The 16,983-nt window shown below is 29.9% G+C and overlaps 1 protein-coding gene across 1 annotated transcript in view; it reads left to right on the top strand.

Moving 5' to 3' along the window:
* The window catches only part of LOC117179688 (T-box transcription factor TBX20-like), a 94,244-nt gene that overhangs the window by 57,852 nt on the left and 19,409 nt on the right, over positions 1-16,983 (top strand). The window contains exons 4-5 of the mRNA XM_033371713.1: positions 15,577-15,738; positions 16,023-16,099. Coding sequence (XP_033227604.1) covers positions 15,577-15,738; positions 16,023-16,099 — 239 coding nt within the window. The remainder of the gene's footprint in view (positions 1-15,576; positions 15,739-16,022; positions 16,100-16,983) is intronic.

Here is a 16,983-nt window from a genome sequence, read left to right as displayed (position 1 = left end):
AAGGATGTTTTTTAAAGAAAGTTTCGACATTTTCAACCAAATAATGAAATTTATAACTAAAAAGATAATCTTCAGGAAAATTTCTTGTGAATTTGCAGAAATTACATACATGATTGCAGGACCCCCTTCTACCATCCGTAACAAATTGTATCGAAATGTCTCGCCCCCCCCCCTTGAGCATTCACGTAATTTAAGGGCATGTGATATTTAAAAAATTATCAAATTTTCCAGTGTTAGGTTCCCCTGGCTTTATTCGTACAATAATAAAGAGTGTGTCTTAAGAATGTTGGAAACGATATCGAACATGCTAACGGACGTTTCCGAACTCTTCTTTTGTAGGACAATTAACAAAAAATTAATTTTGCTTAATTTGATTAACGTGTATGCATTTTAAAGTTTTGTATGTTACAATTATCAAATTATTCTGGAGTCGCTACCGGCAACATTGGTACTACAGATAACTACATTACCAGAATGACAGAAAGCTGAAAACAGAACTTAAATTCAAAATGGTGCGCATGCATACAATTATTATTTAGCAGAATAAGTTTTGTTGTTATTATCTCTCAGAAAAATAGTTAGGGGATATCCGTTATACTATACTTTATAGCATGTCCGAATTCATTTGAAACTTTAAAAAAAATTTTGTGGACAAAAACCCGGAAGAACTGAACCCGATTTACTACATAACGAAGTATCATCACATGTCCTTAAGTACAGTTCCTAATATGTACGCACATTTATCTTTTTAAGTTAAAACGTATGCATCAATGATAGTGTGCGAATGCATACTTCTCTTAATGCATACGAGCAACTTGCATGGACTCTTGCACATTATTGCGCACATTTGGTCACATACATTGATAATCACATATGCAATAATACACATTAAAACACACACATATAGAGAAGTAAAGCCGTGGATCTAGAAGTAAGCAGACACACCGGTAAAAGCAGTCAAGCCACGCAACGCCAGTCAACTCAACTCGAGGACTCAAGTGGTAGGGAACATTCCTTCGCTACGGCCACTATTTCATCGTTTCATATGACGCGATATTATAAGACCCCCGCCTGCGAGCAGCTACTACACGGTGGTCCAAAAACAACCGTCCACCTGCTTAATGCCGAAGGAAAGGATCAGAACTCTTCTCCTGAGGATTATCCTTTACTTTCCTCACAACCTTCTCGATTCTCGTTTCATCCTGATCCTCCTCTTCCTCTAGCTTCATGATATGATGTATATATGTGTATGCTCGCACAGTTCAGCAAACCCCTATGCATGCTATACCCTCCCAAGTGTCGTGTTACGCTCGCTGACTTAATGAAATTAGGTGTATGGGAGTTCCTCGGCGCGAAAACTGTTCTCACGATCTCGCACTTTATTGGTAGAAATCAGAAGGGAATGGAAACATTACAATTGCATTTGTACCTTTTTGCATTGTCAATTCCTCGCCGGCTTCACCTTTTGTTCGCGGAAGATGTTTACTAAATCTGATAATAACTGCTATCTCAAAGACCATTTTTCTTAGGACTTGAGTTTGCACGCAAGAGTTTATAAGCTTCAGAATATCCCACAGAAGTACAACCGTCTTTGGGATAGGAAGTAATAATCGCCAACGACGAAAGGAAGAAGCTAAAAGTTATGTAGATAAGTATTTACACGAGAGCTTATGCTTGCGCGTTACGCGCCTTTTTACAGTGCGAACCAACCGACTGAATCGTGATGCACATTATTTTCACTGCAAGGTGGTATGGTCGCATAATGAAGGTCATTTTTACTCGATGCCATAATCTAATGACTAATATGTTCGAGATAAGAATTTCAGCGTATACAATTTGCGAAAAAAGGCTCATGCTAAACGAGCTTTTGATAAAACGTTATACAAAAGTGGTTTACTTCTGCAGTCTAGGGGAGAGTGGGGTATGGTGTCGTGCTTTGAATTAAATGTTCTTTGAGTTATAATTGAAATATGATTTTGATCTTTGTATTTTTTGGTGAGACGCTGACATTATTCGGTTACATGTGTCATTACTCAATGCCGTTTCTCAAGTATACGTCATTATTTTATATTTGATTAATTCGTTTGTCTTGCGTTTCGGTCAGCGTACCCCATACCATGGAACATGGAGTCCCTCATATTATTGTTGGTTTATTTCCATAATATGAGCATTGTATAATTAAAAGTGTACAATATAATAATTCTTGAAAGTATAATGTAATGAAGAAAAATTACTTAAGACATGATCAATACTAAATAAATGTTTTCTTACCAATCAAAGTAAAATATATTTCAGAACCTATTTATAACATTTTACTCCTTAAAAATTATATTCAGCATGTAATTATCTGCAATTTAACTTTCCAGTTATCTTGCTTACCGTGAGATACCAAAGGCGCAAAAATTCAAAACAGGCATTGATCAGTAATATTCGAAATCATATTTATTGACTTATTTTTTAACTCATGTAATTAGGACCACACTGAGAAATAAAAATAATTGCTTGAAATGAGAAATTATATTCAGGAATGGAAACAGCTTCCTGAAAATAAATTTTAATATTTTTAGGTTAGAAAAAAACAAGAACAATATAACTAACTTTCTGGTGGTTTCTACATTATCGATCAGATTACCGACCAGTTATCAAGCACTGTTATCATCTCCATAAAATTTGTTGGACATCATGCCCCGTATGTCATGTTACAAGATTTAATCAATTTCAATATATTTAGAACGTTTATAAAAACAATTTATAATACAAGAAGTTTAAAGAAATACTTCAACAATTAGAATATAAAATTTTCATGCTTCAAGTATTTCAAAACATGTTATAAGTGTTTAAGTTCAGCTAAAGATTTTACAGTCTGTTTTTGCCAAAATGGTTTTTTTTTTCATTTTTTTCTATTGTTATAAAAACTATTTTCACGCATATTTTAAAACAAAAATATCATCGCATCATTATTTTCTCAAACAAATAAAGCCATTTCATGAAAAAAAACTAATATGAAAATAAAAACCGCGGGCAATTTTTGAAATTGACATAGTGCCCCACACTGATACCATGCTCTAGTTTCAAAAATTCATATTTTTGTTTTGAAAATTCAACTGCTATATAGAAAATTAATCCTTTGTCATGAAAAATTGAAAATGCAATATTTTGGATTAATTTCTTTTTGTTTATTTAACTTAAAATCTGTTCGGTTAAATTTCAATTCTTTAGTTAAAAATTTAAATATTTTGTTGCGAATGCTTTTTTGTTTAGTTAAAAATTCTTTTGTCTTGATATGAAAAAAGCATTTTTCGTTGAGTATTCATCTTTTTTATTTGAAAATTAGTGTATGTTGTTTAAAATTATACTTTATTTGCAGAAAATTACCTTTTTCAGTTGAAGTTTAGTTCTTTGGGTAAAAGTTAAACTACTTTATTAAAAATTAATTTATTTTGTAAAAAAATGTATTTCTTGTAGTAGAATATTAATCTTCTCACATGAAAATGTACCTTTTTGTTTGATAAGTGATTTCATTGTCTTCATCTTTTTGGATGAAAATTCATTTCTATGGTTGAAAATTGTTGAAAATTTATTTTTTTAAATTGAGAACTAATTTTTTGACTGACAATTCGAATATCAAATTCGTTTCTTGTAAATTGATCTTCTAAGTTGATGATTCCGCTATTTGGTGGAAAATTGGACTTTTTTGGTTGAAAATTAAAGTTTTAAACTAAACCTCTATTTTTTTCTGGTTAGCAATGCGAGTATTTCATTCAAAAGTTGTATTTTTTAGAAGAAAAATAGTGTTCCTGGTTAAAAATTCAACTATTTGTTTAAAATTAATTTTTTTCTTAAAGATTCGTCATTTTATTAAAAAATGTATTTATTTGATTGAAAACTAAACTATTTTGTTAAAAATTCGTTGCGCTGTAACTAAAACTCAATTTTTACACTAAAAATGTAAATATTCTATATTTAAAAAATTTTGAAAACATTATAAAATTGCCTTGTTTAGTTAAAAACACGTCTATTTGTTTAAAAATTAATATTCTTTGTTTGAAAGTTAATCTTTTTTGATTTAGTATTCAACTAGTTTGTTCAGAATTTGTATTCTTTTGTAGAATTTAATTTTTTTTCATCCAAAATTATAACATTCGTTAATAGGTATATCAAATATTGCACTTCTCTTTTGCAATACATTTTTTCAAAGATTCATTTCTATTGTTGAAAATTAAAGTATTTTGTTTAAAATACTTTTTTTTTTCAAATTAAACTTTGTAATTTAAAATTAATCTATTTCGTTTAAAATTTTGTGGTCTTCCCAGACCACAAATTAATTTTGAAACAACATTCTTGATCTCCTAGGTGTGAAAAGGTGTGTAAAAGTCAGAAAAGTAAGGGGGTTTCGGAATTGGGATTTTGTAGATACCGTGTCATTGCGCATATGCGTCGCCTCTGTACATGTGCGTCGCGTATGATGATGACTTTAGTGCGCACTTTTTGCGCATGCATTGGCTTCATAGTGACTCAGAGATGCGCGTCGCTTCTTTATATATGCGTCGCCTTTAGGCATGTGCGTCGCCTCTAAACATGTGCGTCGCCTTTAATAATGTGCGTCAACCTTGCACATGTTCAGCTTCCCTTTAAAATCTCGGATATCACATAATATTTCATATGTTACAAGTTTTTAATGTTAGAAAATGAAAAAGAAAGTGTGATCGCGTGGCAAAGTTGGGCGGTCGATTATAAATGAACCTGTACGTGTCCTCGTCAGGAACTGACAATATACGAAACGTCGAATACGCGCCTTGTCCCCGCTCGTTTTAACACTCTTTTAATATACTGACATTGCCTTTCAACATTCACCGTCTTAAGGCGAGTGATAAGTGTCCGGCGTTCTCAGTTATTCTGTCGTGGCGCATCTTTTTCCGACTCGATATTAGAAAATTATGCAGATAACGTCCCTCCTAGGCGCAAAATTACTACCGATAGACAGTGTCTGCTCATCGAGAAAGTAGAAAAAAATGTAAGAAAAAAAGTGAAATAAATAAGCCTCTACGCACGAAACGCGTTGTCGTGACATTCACCGAGTCCCCAGGCGATCTCCTCTTTTGAATCACGAATCCTCTCGCGGATCCGTTTCTAGGATGGTGAAGCACGAGTATATTTTACGATTCTCGGAGAGCAATTTTAGTAACAAAACTTTTTTTGTATACATTTTATAGAAACGGGTAATTTTTTGTGTAGAAGTTGCAAAGCTGTTTAATTATCGACTCAGCGTCATGCAATTGCAGACATTGTGAACTATGCTGTAAATATAAATAACGCTTCCGATGACAAAAAAACGCAAGATTACAATGAAATAGCTTTTCTGACGTTCATTATAGTGCCTGTAGAAATCGACGACTTGATTAGTGCTGTCTTCGATATTTCTTATTTTTTCTGTCAATCATAAAACCGCTTCATTACACTGAATCATCTTTAGTAAAAAATTAAAATCGGAAAAACACATGACGTAGAGTTCACTTCACAAGGTAATTCATAATATTTGCTGCAAAAACTTTTATCTGTATTTATTGATTAATGAATTAATTTATCAGATTAGAAATAGTGGGTGAAGTAGAGTAGAGGTTAAAGAAATGAGGCTGGGTTTCAAGAGGGAATTAATTTAATTAAGATTTAGGGTTGTAAGGATACATAAAAGTTTGGCTAAATGAAAAGTTTTAAATATTAAGGCGGGATAATCTAAAATATTTTAAAAAAATGCTATTAGGCTTAAAACATAAAATTAACTCTATTCTTTTAGCAAAATTATCAGTTTCCGAAGCTAGTATTTTTAAAGTAGTAAAAAATAATCAAAATACCTATTTATTTATCGCAGGCTTTTTCTCTTTTTCTACTCAAATGGGAACCATGGTCGAAAATTTATTTATATTTTTGAAATTTTATTTTAATTAGTATATAATTAATCTATTTAGTTAAAAATATAAATTTTTGATTTAGCCGTTTGGCATAAACAAATTTTCTTTAATGAATGAAAAATTTTTCCGAGTTGAACAATTAAACTTTTTTGTTAAAAATTCGTTTTTTTACAAGCTATACCTTTTCTTTAGTAAATTAATATCGTTTGCTAGAAATTTTTTTTTTATTTGTTTCTTAGCATTGAACTCTTTTTGATTTGAAATACAAATATTTTTATTTTAACCATCAACTATTACACTCTTGATTAAGAATTCGTATTTTAGAGTTGAAAATTCTTTTTAGTTTGAAGTTCAACTGTTTTTTGGTTGAAAACTAAATTAATTGGTTGGAAATGATTTTTTAATCATTTTAAAGATATATCTATTTCAAATGGAAATTTAACTATCTGGTTAAAAATTAATGTACTTGATTGAAAAATATTCTTTTTTTTTTAATTAATTTTTCTATTTGTAAATTCAACTAATAGTTTAATTTACAACTAAAAAATTGGGAGTAAATTAAAACTAAAAAGTAGTTAACAATTGAACTATATTATTGTAATATTGTCTTTTTTTAATTTAACTGTTTTTATATAAATTAAAATCTATTTTTGTTGAAATATGGACTTCTACATTTTCGTTCTAAATGTGCCTTTGTTAGATAAAAATGCAACTACTAAGTTAAAAATAATACGTCTTTGTTTACAATTTATTTTTTCGGTTAACGATTCATCATTTTAATTGTAAATTTATCTCTTTGGTTGTAAATTTAACTGTTTTTGTAGAAAATTAAACTTTTTCGGTCGAAAATTTTTCTTTTTGGCTTGAAAATTCATCCATTTCTTATGAATTGTTTATGAATGTAACTGTTTTTTATTTAAAATAATGTTTTTTTAGCAGAATATCACCTAGAATTCATCCTCTTTGGTTACAACCACTAGATCGAAATCTTACTGCATTATTAAAAATTAATTTTTTTAATAAAGACTCATAGTTGATAGTGAAAATTGACCTCTTTGGTTGAAATGGTAACTATTTTGTTAAAAAAATTTCTATTTTAGTTGGAAATTTATCATTTAAATTCGAAATTAATTTTTTTGATAGAAATTCGTTAAGTATCATCACATTTTTCCTGTTTTTGAAGCAACAAAATTTTTTGGTTGCTATATAAGGAACAAAAGCGTATTGTTGAGCTAAAAAAATTATTTGGTGGACCGTACGGTTGAACTTAACCAACAAATTTGGTAGGAGCAACACAAATTTGTTGTAGATCGAACACACTTTTTTTATTAGATTAACCAAATACTTGTTAGATCGACAAAAAGATTTTTGTCGAATTTACAGTAACATTGTAGATTTTACAAATTGTTTTGCTAAACGAACTAAATATTCGTAATGACAACATAATTATTTGTGTCGAGTGAACTAATCTTTGGTAGACTAAACAAAATATTTTTGTTAGAAAAATACCATTTTTTTAAGTTCAAATTATTTTTTTTTAAGGAAAAATATATTTTGTAAATAAAATATAAAATATTTTCTTTCAAGTATGTTTTTTCGAAACATAAAAACTATTTTTTTTCTCTGATAGAAATACAAATGATATTAACGATCAAAATACAGAGCGATGATTTTCGTTTGAATCCACCATTTTAAAAAAGTCGTCAGCGGCTCGTCATGAGTCGAAAGAAAGCGCATGCGCCGCTACATGTTTGGTACGCTCAACCAAATTCTATGGTGCACTCAGCAAAAAGTGCTTAAGAAACTTTTCTGTTTGAGCTAAATTAATTATTTTGTAACTCCAACTACTAGTTTGGTAGCCGCAACCAAAGTTTGGCAATGACAACCATACTTGCTCAATAAAATCATTTTGTTGCAGGATCATTATTTTTTTTTCTCAATGTGTACTAACATTTAGTTAACGCAGAGTATATTATTACGAGTGTATGGCGTAATAAGCATAAAAAAAGCGACATAAATCGTACGCGTAATGTTGCTATCAACGTGAATTACATGGATGGCGCGTTGTTTGATAAATCGCCAGATGCAAATTGCATGTGTCCAGCGGGGAGTAAGAACTCGGCTGATTCGTGCCCACCTTGGTACTTCGGCATTATGCCGCTAATATACAACGTAGTTGAGTCTGCTGTAGGTAGATCGTCATTGTGTACAATGTACACACACGAGTATGTGATATATTCAAGATAATGATTTCATGACAATTATACCGCTAGGAAACGCACTTCATGCGGTGATCGCGGATGAAAGGATCTCGATAAGCTTCCAACAGATAATTACCGATTGTTTCTGGTGCCTCGATGATCGCTGCGCTGCTTCTCGATATCCTAATGGGATCTCGATGATGTCTTCAACGCGCTTGAATTACGACCAAAGCGAGACGAATTCCCCCACTTTATTATATGCAAACCCTCCTCGTGTAATCATGGCGAAATTGTGATATCAGCTTGCAAATCGTAGCCGAATCCCGAATCATTTTTATACTGCGAGTAAAATGTATGTAGAGAAAGAGAAAGGAATAATTTTGAATATTAATATTGTTAAATTTGAATTTTGTTGATTTAGTTTATTTTTTGGTACGTAACAGAAATTTAAAATTATTCGTGAAAACGATCCTCTTCTTTATTCGCTCCGGTAGGAATCGAACCCATTGAAACCGATTGCCGGTCAGGTGCTCTTACCATCAAGCTATGGTGGATCGAGAATACTTTTTTCCCAAATTCGTGCATGGTGCCTTTTGAAACTCGATTCTATGTAGACCAATATTTTCCATTCTTTAGGAATTTATTAGGTGTTAAAGTGGATTAGAGCATCTGACCGATGAGACCAATCAACATTTGCAATATCTGTAATTTGGAAGAAAACAGACCCAATAATCGAAATTTAAATTTCACATCATGAATCTTTATTCACACTGGCCGACACCCCTTTAAGATCTAATAAATTGTTAAGAAAATGAGCTTCAAGACTACACAGAATGCTTCGAGAACTTTCAGAAAAAAGATTCTCGATCCTCTGTAGCTTACTGGTAAGAGAACCTGACCGATAAGACCAATAGGAATTTCTAATATTTGCTCTTTTAAAAATACAAGAAATGATTGAAATTTAAATTTAACGTCTTCAATATTTATTTACGCTGATCGACACCCCTTTAAGATTTAAAAAATCGTTAAAGAATTGAACATTTAGGTCGACACAGCCGTTTCGATAGGCATTCTGTTTGACTTTAAGAAAGAAGATTCTCGATCTATATAGTAGCTTCGTGGTAAGAGCACCTGCCGGATAACATTAACGAGAATTTGTTATATTTTTTATGTTAAAAAATAGACTAAATGATTTAAATTTAAATTTAACGTCTCAAACATTTATTTACATTGGTCGAAACTCCTTTGCAATCTAATATATTCTTTAAAAAGAAAAAAGAGAATTTAGGTGTACATAGAATCCCGTTTCGGAAGGCATCATGTTCGATTATCGATTCTGTATTCTCTGTAGCTTAGTGGTAAGAGTGTAGCTTAGTGGTAAGAGAATCTAAAAAAGCGATGTAACAAGATCTCTTTACAAAATTTTAATTATTGTTGTTGAAGACCTGATTAGTTTTTATTGTTTGAAGCTTTTTGTACCTTAAATTTTAAATTGTGAACATAAATCTACAAATGATCCCTTTTAATAAGAAAAATCATAAAAACATTACGCGAATTGAGAAATATTTCTGCTTTTAAATACACTTGCATAATTAAATTAAAAATTTTTAATTATCTAATAAATTATTCTAAATATTTTACATTACCGGCCTAAATTTTAGATTATGTTGGCGTTTTTCACCAAAAGTAGGTATTTTTAGTAAAGGATCTTTAGATTTTAAAGAAGATTTGAAATTTTGAAACAATTTAATATTATAATATCGTTTGTTTGTCTGAAATTGGTTATTTTAAGTTAAAATAATGAAATTTCAAAAAAGATAAAAAATTTTAACTAATTTTTTATTATTCGTTGGGTGTGTTTTTTGTCGAAAATTAGTATTTTTATGTTACTAAATTATAATATTTGTCATATTATTATTCTTAAGATTGCAATACATTTACTTAATTGCTATTTTTAATTTAAAAATCTTTAGATTTTCAAAATATATATTCACAATCTTCAAACAATAACAGGATATTTTAGCGTGTTTTAATGGAAATCGGTTATTTTGAACAACACTCATCTTATATCAAAAATCAAACTTACAATTTGGAACACTTTTAGGTTTTTAGTGTTTTTCGACAGAAATTGGTATTTTTGAACACAAATATAATTATCCAGATCGCAATTTGAACGAATTTAGGTTATGTTAGCATTTTACACCGAAAACGGGTACTTTTAATAAAAAATTATTAGATCTCAAAGAATACACATTTTTCAAAAATTTACGTTTTTCGGTGTTGTTAGCGATTTTACTGGAAATTCACGCTATACGAAACAAATTGCAAATTTTATAACAAAAATCATTGTATTTCAAACAAGACTTATAATTTTTTAACAGTTTCAAGTTAGATTGGCGTTTTTCAGAGGAAACATTTTTAATGAAAAAATTTGGATTTCAAATAGATTTTGCAACTTCTAAAAATGTTTGGCTAGGTTGACTTTTCACCGGAAATCGTTATTTTTAATAAAGAAATAATTGATTTCAAAGAAGAGAGACCAATTTTTAAAAATAATTTTTTGTTATTCTTCTGCTTGTCATCAGAGATTGGTATAGATTTTCAAGAATTTCAAAAATTTCGGAACAGTTTTAGGTTATGGTAATATTTTTTTACGGAAATCGGTTATTTTAAAGAAAAAATATCAGGCTTAAAACAATATCTACAATTCTAAAAAATGGTTGTTATGTCTGTGTTTTTCGTCTGAAATTCCTACTCTTAATAAAAAAATCATAAAGTTTTAAAGAATATTTACGATATTTCAAGAATGATAGGTTATGTTAGCGTGTTTTAAAAGAAATCCATTATTTTAAACTAAACTAATTTTACTTCAATAATCATTGTACAATTCAAAAATTTAGGTATCAATTTTCAACAATTATTATCAGAAAGATTGTGCTTGCTTTTCTTTTTTATTATCTTAAATAATAGACATTAAGCCCCACAAAAATGGTGTAATTAGTTTAATTTCATATTTCACTGCAAAAATTGCATAAGACAATAAAAATAATTGTTAACTATTATATAATTATAAAGAAATATATAACAGACAATACGTTCGTGCTATTAAACATTTTTAATCCATCATTCATAGTCGAGCCATTTTGAACATGAAACAATCCTTACAAATATTTTTTGACAAAACTAAATTTAAAAATTGACCTTGGTAAAACTTAGCATTTTGCCTTTTCTCCCATTAAATACAATTTTTTCTGTCTCTAGTTATTAACTAAAATACCATCTCCCAAAAGAGTAGAATATATATGATAAAGAAAGAAATTATTTTTCAAAAAATGTCTTGATATTTCATTAGCTTGGAATTATACGAACACCATAAATTGAGTAAAAATGTGAGATTGCGGGGTGAATTTATGTTAAATATCCCGATAATAAATCGACCAAATCGTGCAGATTATACATGCATCGCGGACACACAATGACGGTTACTGTAATTAGAACGCGCTACCATATAATCATGTAAATTGATATACATATAAAATCAGCACACTAGCATCGCACACACTTCTAACGTTATCTGAAGAGGCGATTAAATCAATTTTTACCGCCAAAACGTGCCCCCCGGCGGACTTTTGAGCGCCATTTACGTCATATGAGATTAAAATGACCTGGTCTACATCTGTATCACTGATCGATGTCTTCCACCTCCCAGTCCGAATCCTGAATTTTGAAATTTACTCGCATGATTTCGATTAACTTTATAAAGTCAATTAACTTGAAAATTGACTGAAGCACTAATTATCGCCCTTGTCGGATGAGATGAAATAAATAGAAAATATTAATTTTAATTGGAAAATAAATTTTGAAATAAGTACATGATTTGAAAGAGAATTCGAAATACTGTGTCAGGTTTATAAAAACTAATTAATGAAAAATGTAAATTCCCAGACAAAAAAAATTATATATAGTTTATATATAGTGTAAGGTGTCCCTGAAGCTTTATGCAGGAACCGTTTCTAAATTTTCCTAAACTGTAACAGACAATTTAGCAACGGTAACAGCATCAAACCTTAGTCATATGTTTTAGACAATTTAGTTACAGTTTAGGATTTTTCAGTTACTGTCACTGAAAATTTGAAGAAGTTAACACATTTTTTTAGTTCATTAATTTTAATATAAAACATGAAGTCTATATTTGTCCTAAGAATATAAATAGTAAAAAAAATTAGTTGAGTTAATACAAACGACTTTCTGTTATGCATATGTATTTGTTTTAATAGAACGTACACTCATTTTATCAAATATATAATCGAAGTCCATGTTTAATAATAAGAAGTTTTTTTCACATTTGATTCATTGCTTATATTATATAACATAGTTAATTACATATAAATTTTGCTCGTATATATTTTTGCTATCATTTTTATTTTGAAGGCAAATATATGCTGCAAATTTATTTTTAAATTAATAAACCAAACAATATTGTCTCTGTATATTACATGTTTAAAGAAATTTATTCATAAAATCTATTAAAAAAATTCTTCTATTTGTTATGCATAATATTCGTATGTAATTTTTTCGTTAATAAATGAATTTTTCACTAGAAATTATCAATTTTGAGTCAAAAAAATAATTTTTAGCATAATAGTTCAACCATCAACCAAAAAGTGAATTTTCAATAAAAATATGAATATTGCACAAAAAATTATTTCTTAACAAAGTGGTTTAACCAAAATTAAAAAAAGGTGAATCCTCTAACAGAGAGAAGAATAATTTTTAAGCAAAAATCTTTGAATTTTAATATAAACAGTTGCATTCTTATCCAAGAAAGATGAAATTTTTACCAAAACTGATAAACTTTCAAATCAAAAATACATATTAAAAAAATTTTAATTTTCATCCGAAAAAGATTTTATTTTGACTTTTCATTATCAAAAAATAAGTTTTTAACAGGAAGTAAATTTTCTTCGAAGATAATACTTGAATTCTTAACCAAAAAAGACAATGTTTCAACAAAATAGTTCAATTAAAAAAAATAATATTTTTCATCAAAATTCTTTAGTTTTAAACCAAACCGATGCATTTTTATCAAAAAAAGAGGCAATTTTTAGTAAAATAGATGAATTTTTGAATCAAAATATAGTTTTTTTTAGTATCAAAATAGTTCAATTTTTATCCAAAAAGATTTCAGTTTGACTTTTCAGCATAAAAATATGAGTTTTAAATGAGAAAGAAATTTTCTATGAGAATAGTTGCATTTTCTACCCAGAAATATGAATTTTCAAACAAAACAGTTGAATTTTTAATAAAAAAGGCCATATTAAAAAAAATTGTTGCATTTTTATACAAAAAATTGCATTTTTATCTCAGATAGATGCCATTTATATTAAAATATAGATGAAGTTTTAAATTTAAAAAATACCGAAAAATAGTTGAATTTTTAATCTAAAAAAAAAATTAATTTTGACGTTTCGGTACCAAAATATAAATTTTGAAATGAGAAAAAAATTTTCTATGAGAATGGTTGTATTTTTCACCTAAAAAGATGAATTTGTAACCAAGCAATTGAATTTAAAAAAAAAGACTTTTTAAGAATATTCTTGAATTTCGAATCAAACCGTTCCATTTTTATCTCAGAAAGATGTTATTTCTAGTAAAATAGATGAATTTTTCAAATGAAAAGACAAATTTTTGGTAAAAGGTTGAATTTTAAATAAAGAAGAGTTTAGTTGGTCTTTTTAATATCAAAATACGAATTTGGATAAATAAGCTAATTTTCTACAAAAGTTTCTGAATTATCAGTTCACAAAGACGAATTTTGAATAAAAAGGATGTCTTTTCAAACATAATTCTTGAATTTTCAAACAAGTAGTAAAATAAATAACTAAAAAGGTAATATCATGGATGAAGCAACTGCAAAAAAATAAATATAAATACAGGACGATTAAACTACTAACAAGAATTTTATACCAGGGTTACCGCAAAACTTAATTTTTATTTTCTCTAATTTCTCACTGACAAATTTTTCATTTCCTATGGCCACATTAGTATTCAAAAACCAGAATTTTGAACTTGTAATATTTTTAACCTAGAATCCTTTATAAACGAAATAAAACAATTTCAAAGTAAAATTGAATAAAAAAATTTATTCTACTCGACATTTAGAGTTTTCGAATTTCTCTGACTTTTACACAACTTTGGTTCTATAAATCCATGACTTTTCCCTGGCCAATAAGAAGTGCAACTGCACATTTCTTTTCCGTTACGATAACTTATATTTCTGTTAGCATTTAGGAATTTTAAGAAACTATTTGTAATTTTCTGAAACCGCTTCTGAACTTAAATAAAAATTAAGTTTTACTATAAAAGTTATGAATTTCGTTTTCAGCAACCTCATTTTGTAAATTTCAGTTACTTCAGTATCTTAAACGTGTTGGGATTTTCCGAATATCTCTAACAGTTTAGTCGACAGCCTCAACATCTTTTTTAAATTTAAACTTCAAACTTCAAATTTCGGGTTTCTTCTATATCATTTTGTAGTTAGGCCACTCACGATCAATAATTTGGTACAATTTTCGACGTAATCAGTGAATTATCACAGAAAAAAACAGAAGAGAAACTTTTAAACGATTTGCGACGAAAGATTCTCTGCAAAAAAATTAACTTTACATGATAAACTTTACACAAATATTGGTTAAACTCTCTTTTGTTTTTCCATAACACATGTTTTTTGAAAGATGCGAAGTTGGCTAAACAAAACTTTATCACTCTAAAAAATTTCCTGCAATACATTTTATTCTTAGTTTTTTCTGTGATCTCTTTGTCGAATATTAATTTTCCGAGAATTAGCCAAATTCAGAAATTACTGATTGATTCGAGGGATCTCAAGGTAATTGAGAAAGATCTGAAAATGGACATGTAAATATTGACAAGTCATCAAAATAGCAGTGTTCACACTCTTAGGAGTAAGTTATCCAATTGGAGATGCGTGACAGGTTTATCAGATGCCGGGTGCACGTTTAGGTCCGAAAGCCAACCGTTTCGTGCTCGGCTTTCGGCGAACGGGACAGAGGTAAAAGCACGGTCAGGGCTGTCGGAGGGAATATCGAAGACTCGGCCACCTGCAGCCGTTAAGTTTCTTCGGTCGCGGTTTAAGAGCAGCCGCCTTCATATTTCATATTAGCGATAATAAGAGCCCAATGGTGACCCAACACCTCCAATACAGCTTTTACATTTTCCATTATCCATAACTTCAGTTTAATCAACTTATTTTTATGTGCCAATAAACACCTGTATATTATATTTTATTACTTCCAAGGAATTAGCTTTATTGCTTCAATTAATCCTTATCTGCGATCTTGCTAATTCGATAGATCAACCATGTTGGTATCATTTTTCTTCGAAAGAAAAAATGCCGGCACATAATTACCAATTTGCTAATAATAATAACTCGATTTTTTGTTTTACAGATTGTGTTGAATTCGATGCATCGGTATCAGCCGAGGATACATCTAGTCCGATGTCGTAACAACAGCAACCATCAGATCACGGACCTTCAGAAGGAGGAGCACAAGACTTTCATTTTCCCAGAAGCTATTTTCACTGCCGTAACGGCTTACCAGAATCAGTTGGTGGGTACTTACATATTAAAATCTTATATCAGAAGTGATGGTCTGAATATATATAGGATAAAAGTAAAACCCAGTTGATGTTCCCAAGTTCCTACCTGCCAATTATCTCTATAAAATGTATAAAGATTTATTGCTAAAGTAATTAGCAATACCTACACATTTGAATAATTAATTGCTCTATCGCAGGAAAGATTATTCTCAGAAGGTGCGCTTGCTTTTAATAAATCGCTTGAATTTATTAAGACCGGCGGTGATTATAATGATGGATGCTTTTCTTTTTTCAGATCACAAAGTTGAAGATCGATAGCAACCCGTTCGCGAAAGGGTTTCGAGATTCCTCTCGTCTCACAGATTATGACAGGTATGTCCAAAAATTTCTATAATAAATTTAATCACGTTTTTTATATTGTAATACGATTTTTTCTCAACTGTTATTTAAACTGACTGCGTCCCTGAATTTTTAGAATAGGCCTCTGCCCTTCCGGCGAAATATGACACCTGCACGCTATTCAAATCGAACACGCCAACAGGTCAAGTTTGACTTGTTAGTTATTTTTGACCTGCGAGTTTCAGGCCTAGCACTAAAACTTGGGCGAATTCCTCTCATGAATTTTAAATGAATAGAAAAGGGAATATAAAGTCCAGGCTAAAAATAAAGTGGGAAAGACAAAGGAAAGCATTATCCCTTAGTTTTTATCTGTTTATTGGCTTTCAAAGAGTTTTGGGTGTCCCTAGTCTGGGAGGCTGGTTGGCTATCTAAGATGGTAAAAGTTAGATCCTCCCCAAATCAACACCTGCCTATGTTAATTCAAGACCACAGATCTAGCTAAGTCATCGCATCCACTTCACGACTACAATCTAGTCGTTAACAAAAACGTCATATTGACCTTCCTTTCGAGATGAATTATAACCTCTCATGGCGCTTACAGATTGGCTTCACTTAACAGACCTCCTAGAAATTTAAGGGATATTAATAATAACATTGCAGGTGTTCTTCACAATTGGTGTCTCTGTTATAGCCCTGCATTTTCCGAAACAGATATTGAGATGGTTTTTCTTGGGAAAGGTTGCACTCTAAAAAAGAGTGTCTTTAGAGGAGGATTGTTTTAATAAGACTTGATAAGATTTTTTCATTTTTGATTTTGATAAGATTTTTTTCATAAAAAATACAGAAGGGTACATTCGCTTTGCAAAAGAAGGACCTTCTCTAAAACATTAATGCACAAATGGTCTTTTAAAACTTTT

This window comes from Belonocnema kinseyi, chromosome 9, assembly GCF_010883055.1.
Source record: "Belonocnema kinseyi isolate 2016_QV_RU_SX_M_011 chromosome 9, B_treatae_v1, whole genome shotgun sequence".
In the NCBI taxonomy this organism is placed as follows: domain Eukaryota; kingdom Metazoa; phylum Arthropoda; class Insecta; order Hymenoptera; family Cynipidae; genus Belonocnema; species Belonocnema kinseyi.
This window is presented reverse-complemented; position numbering and strand designations above follow the sequence as displayed.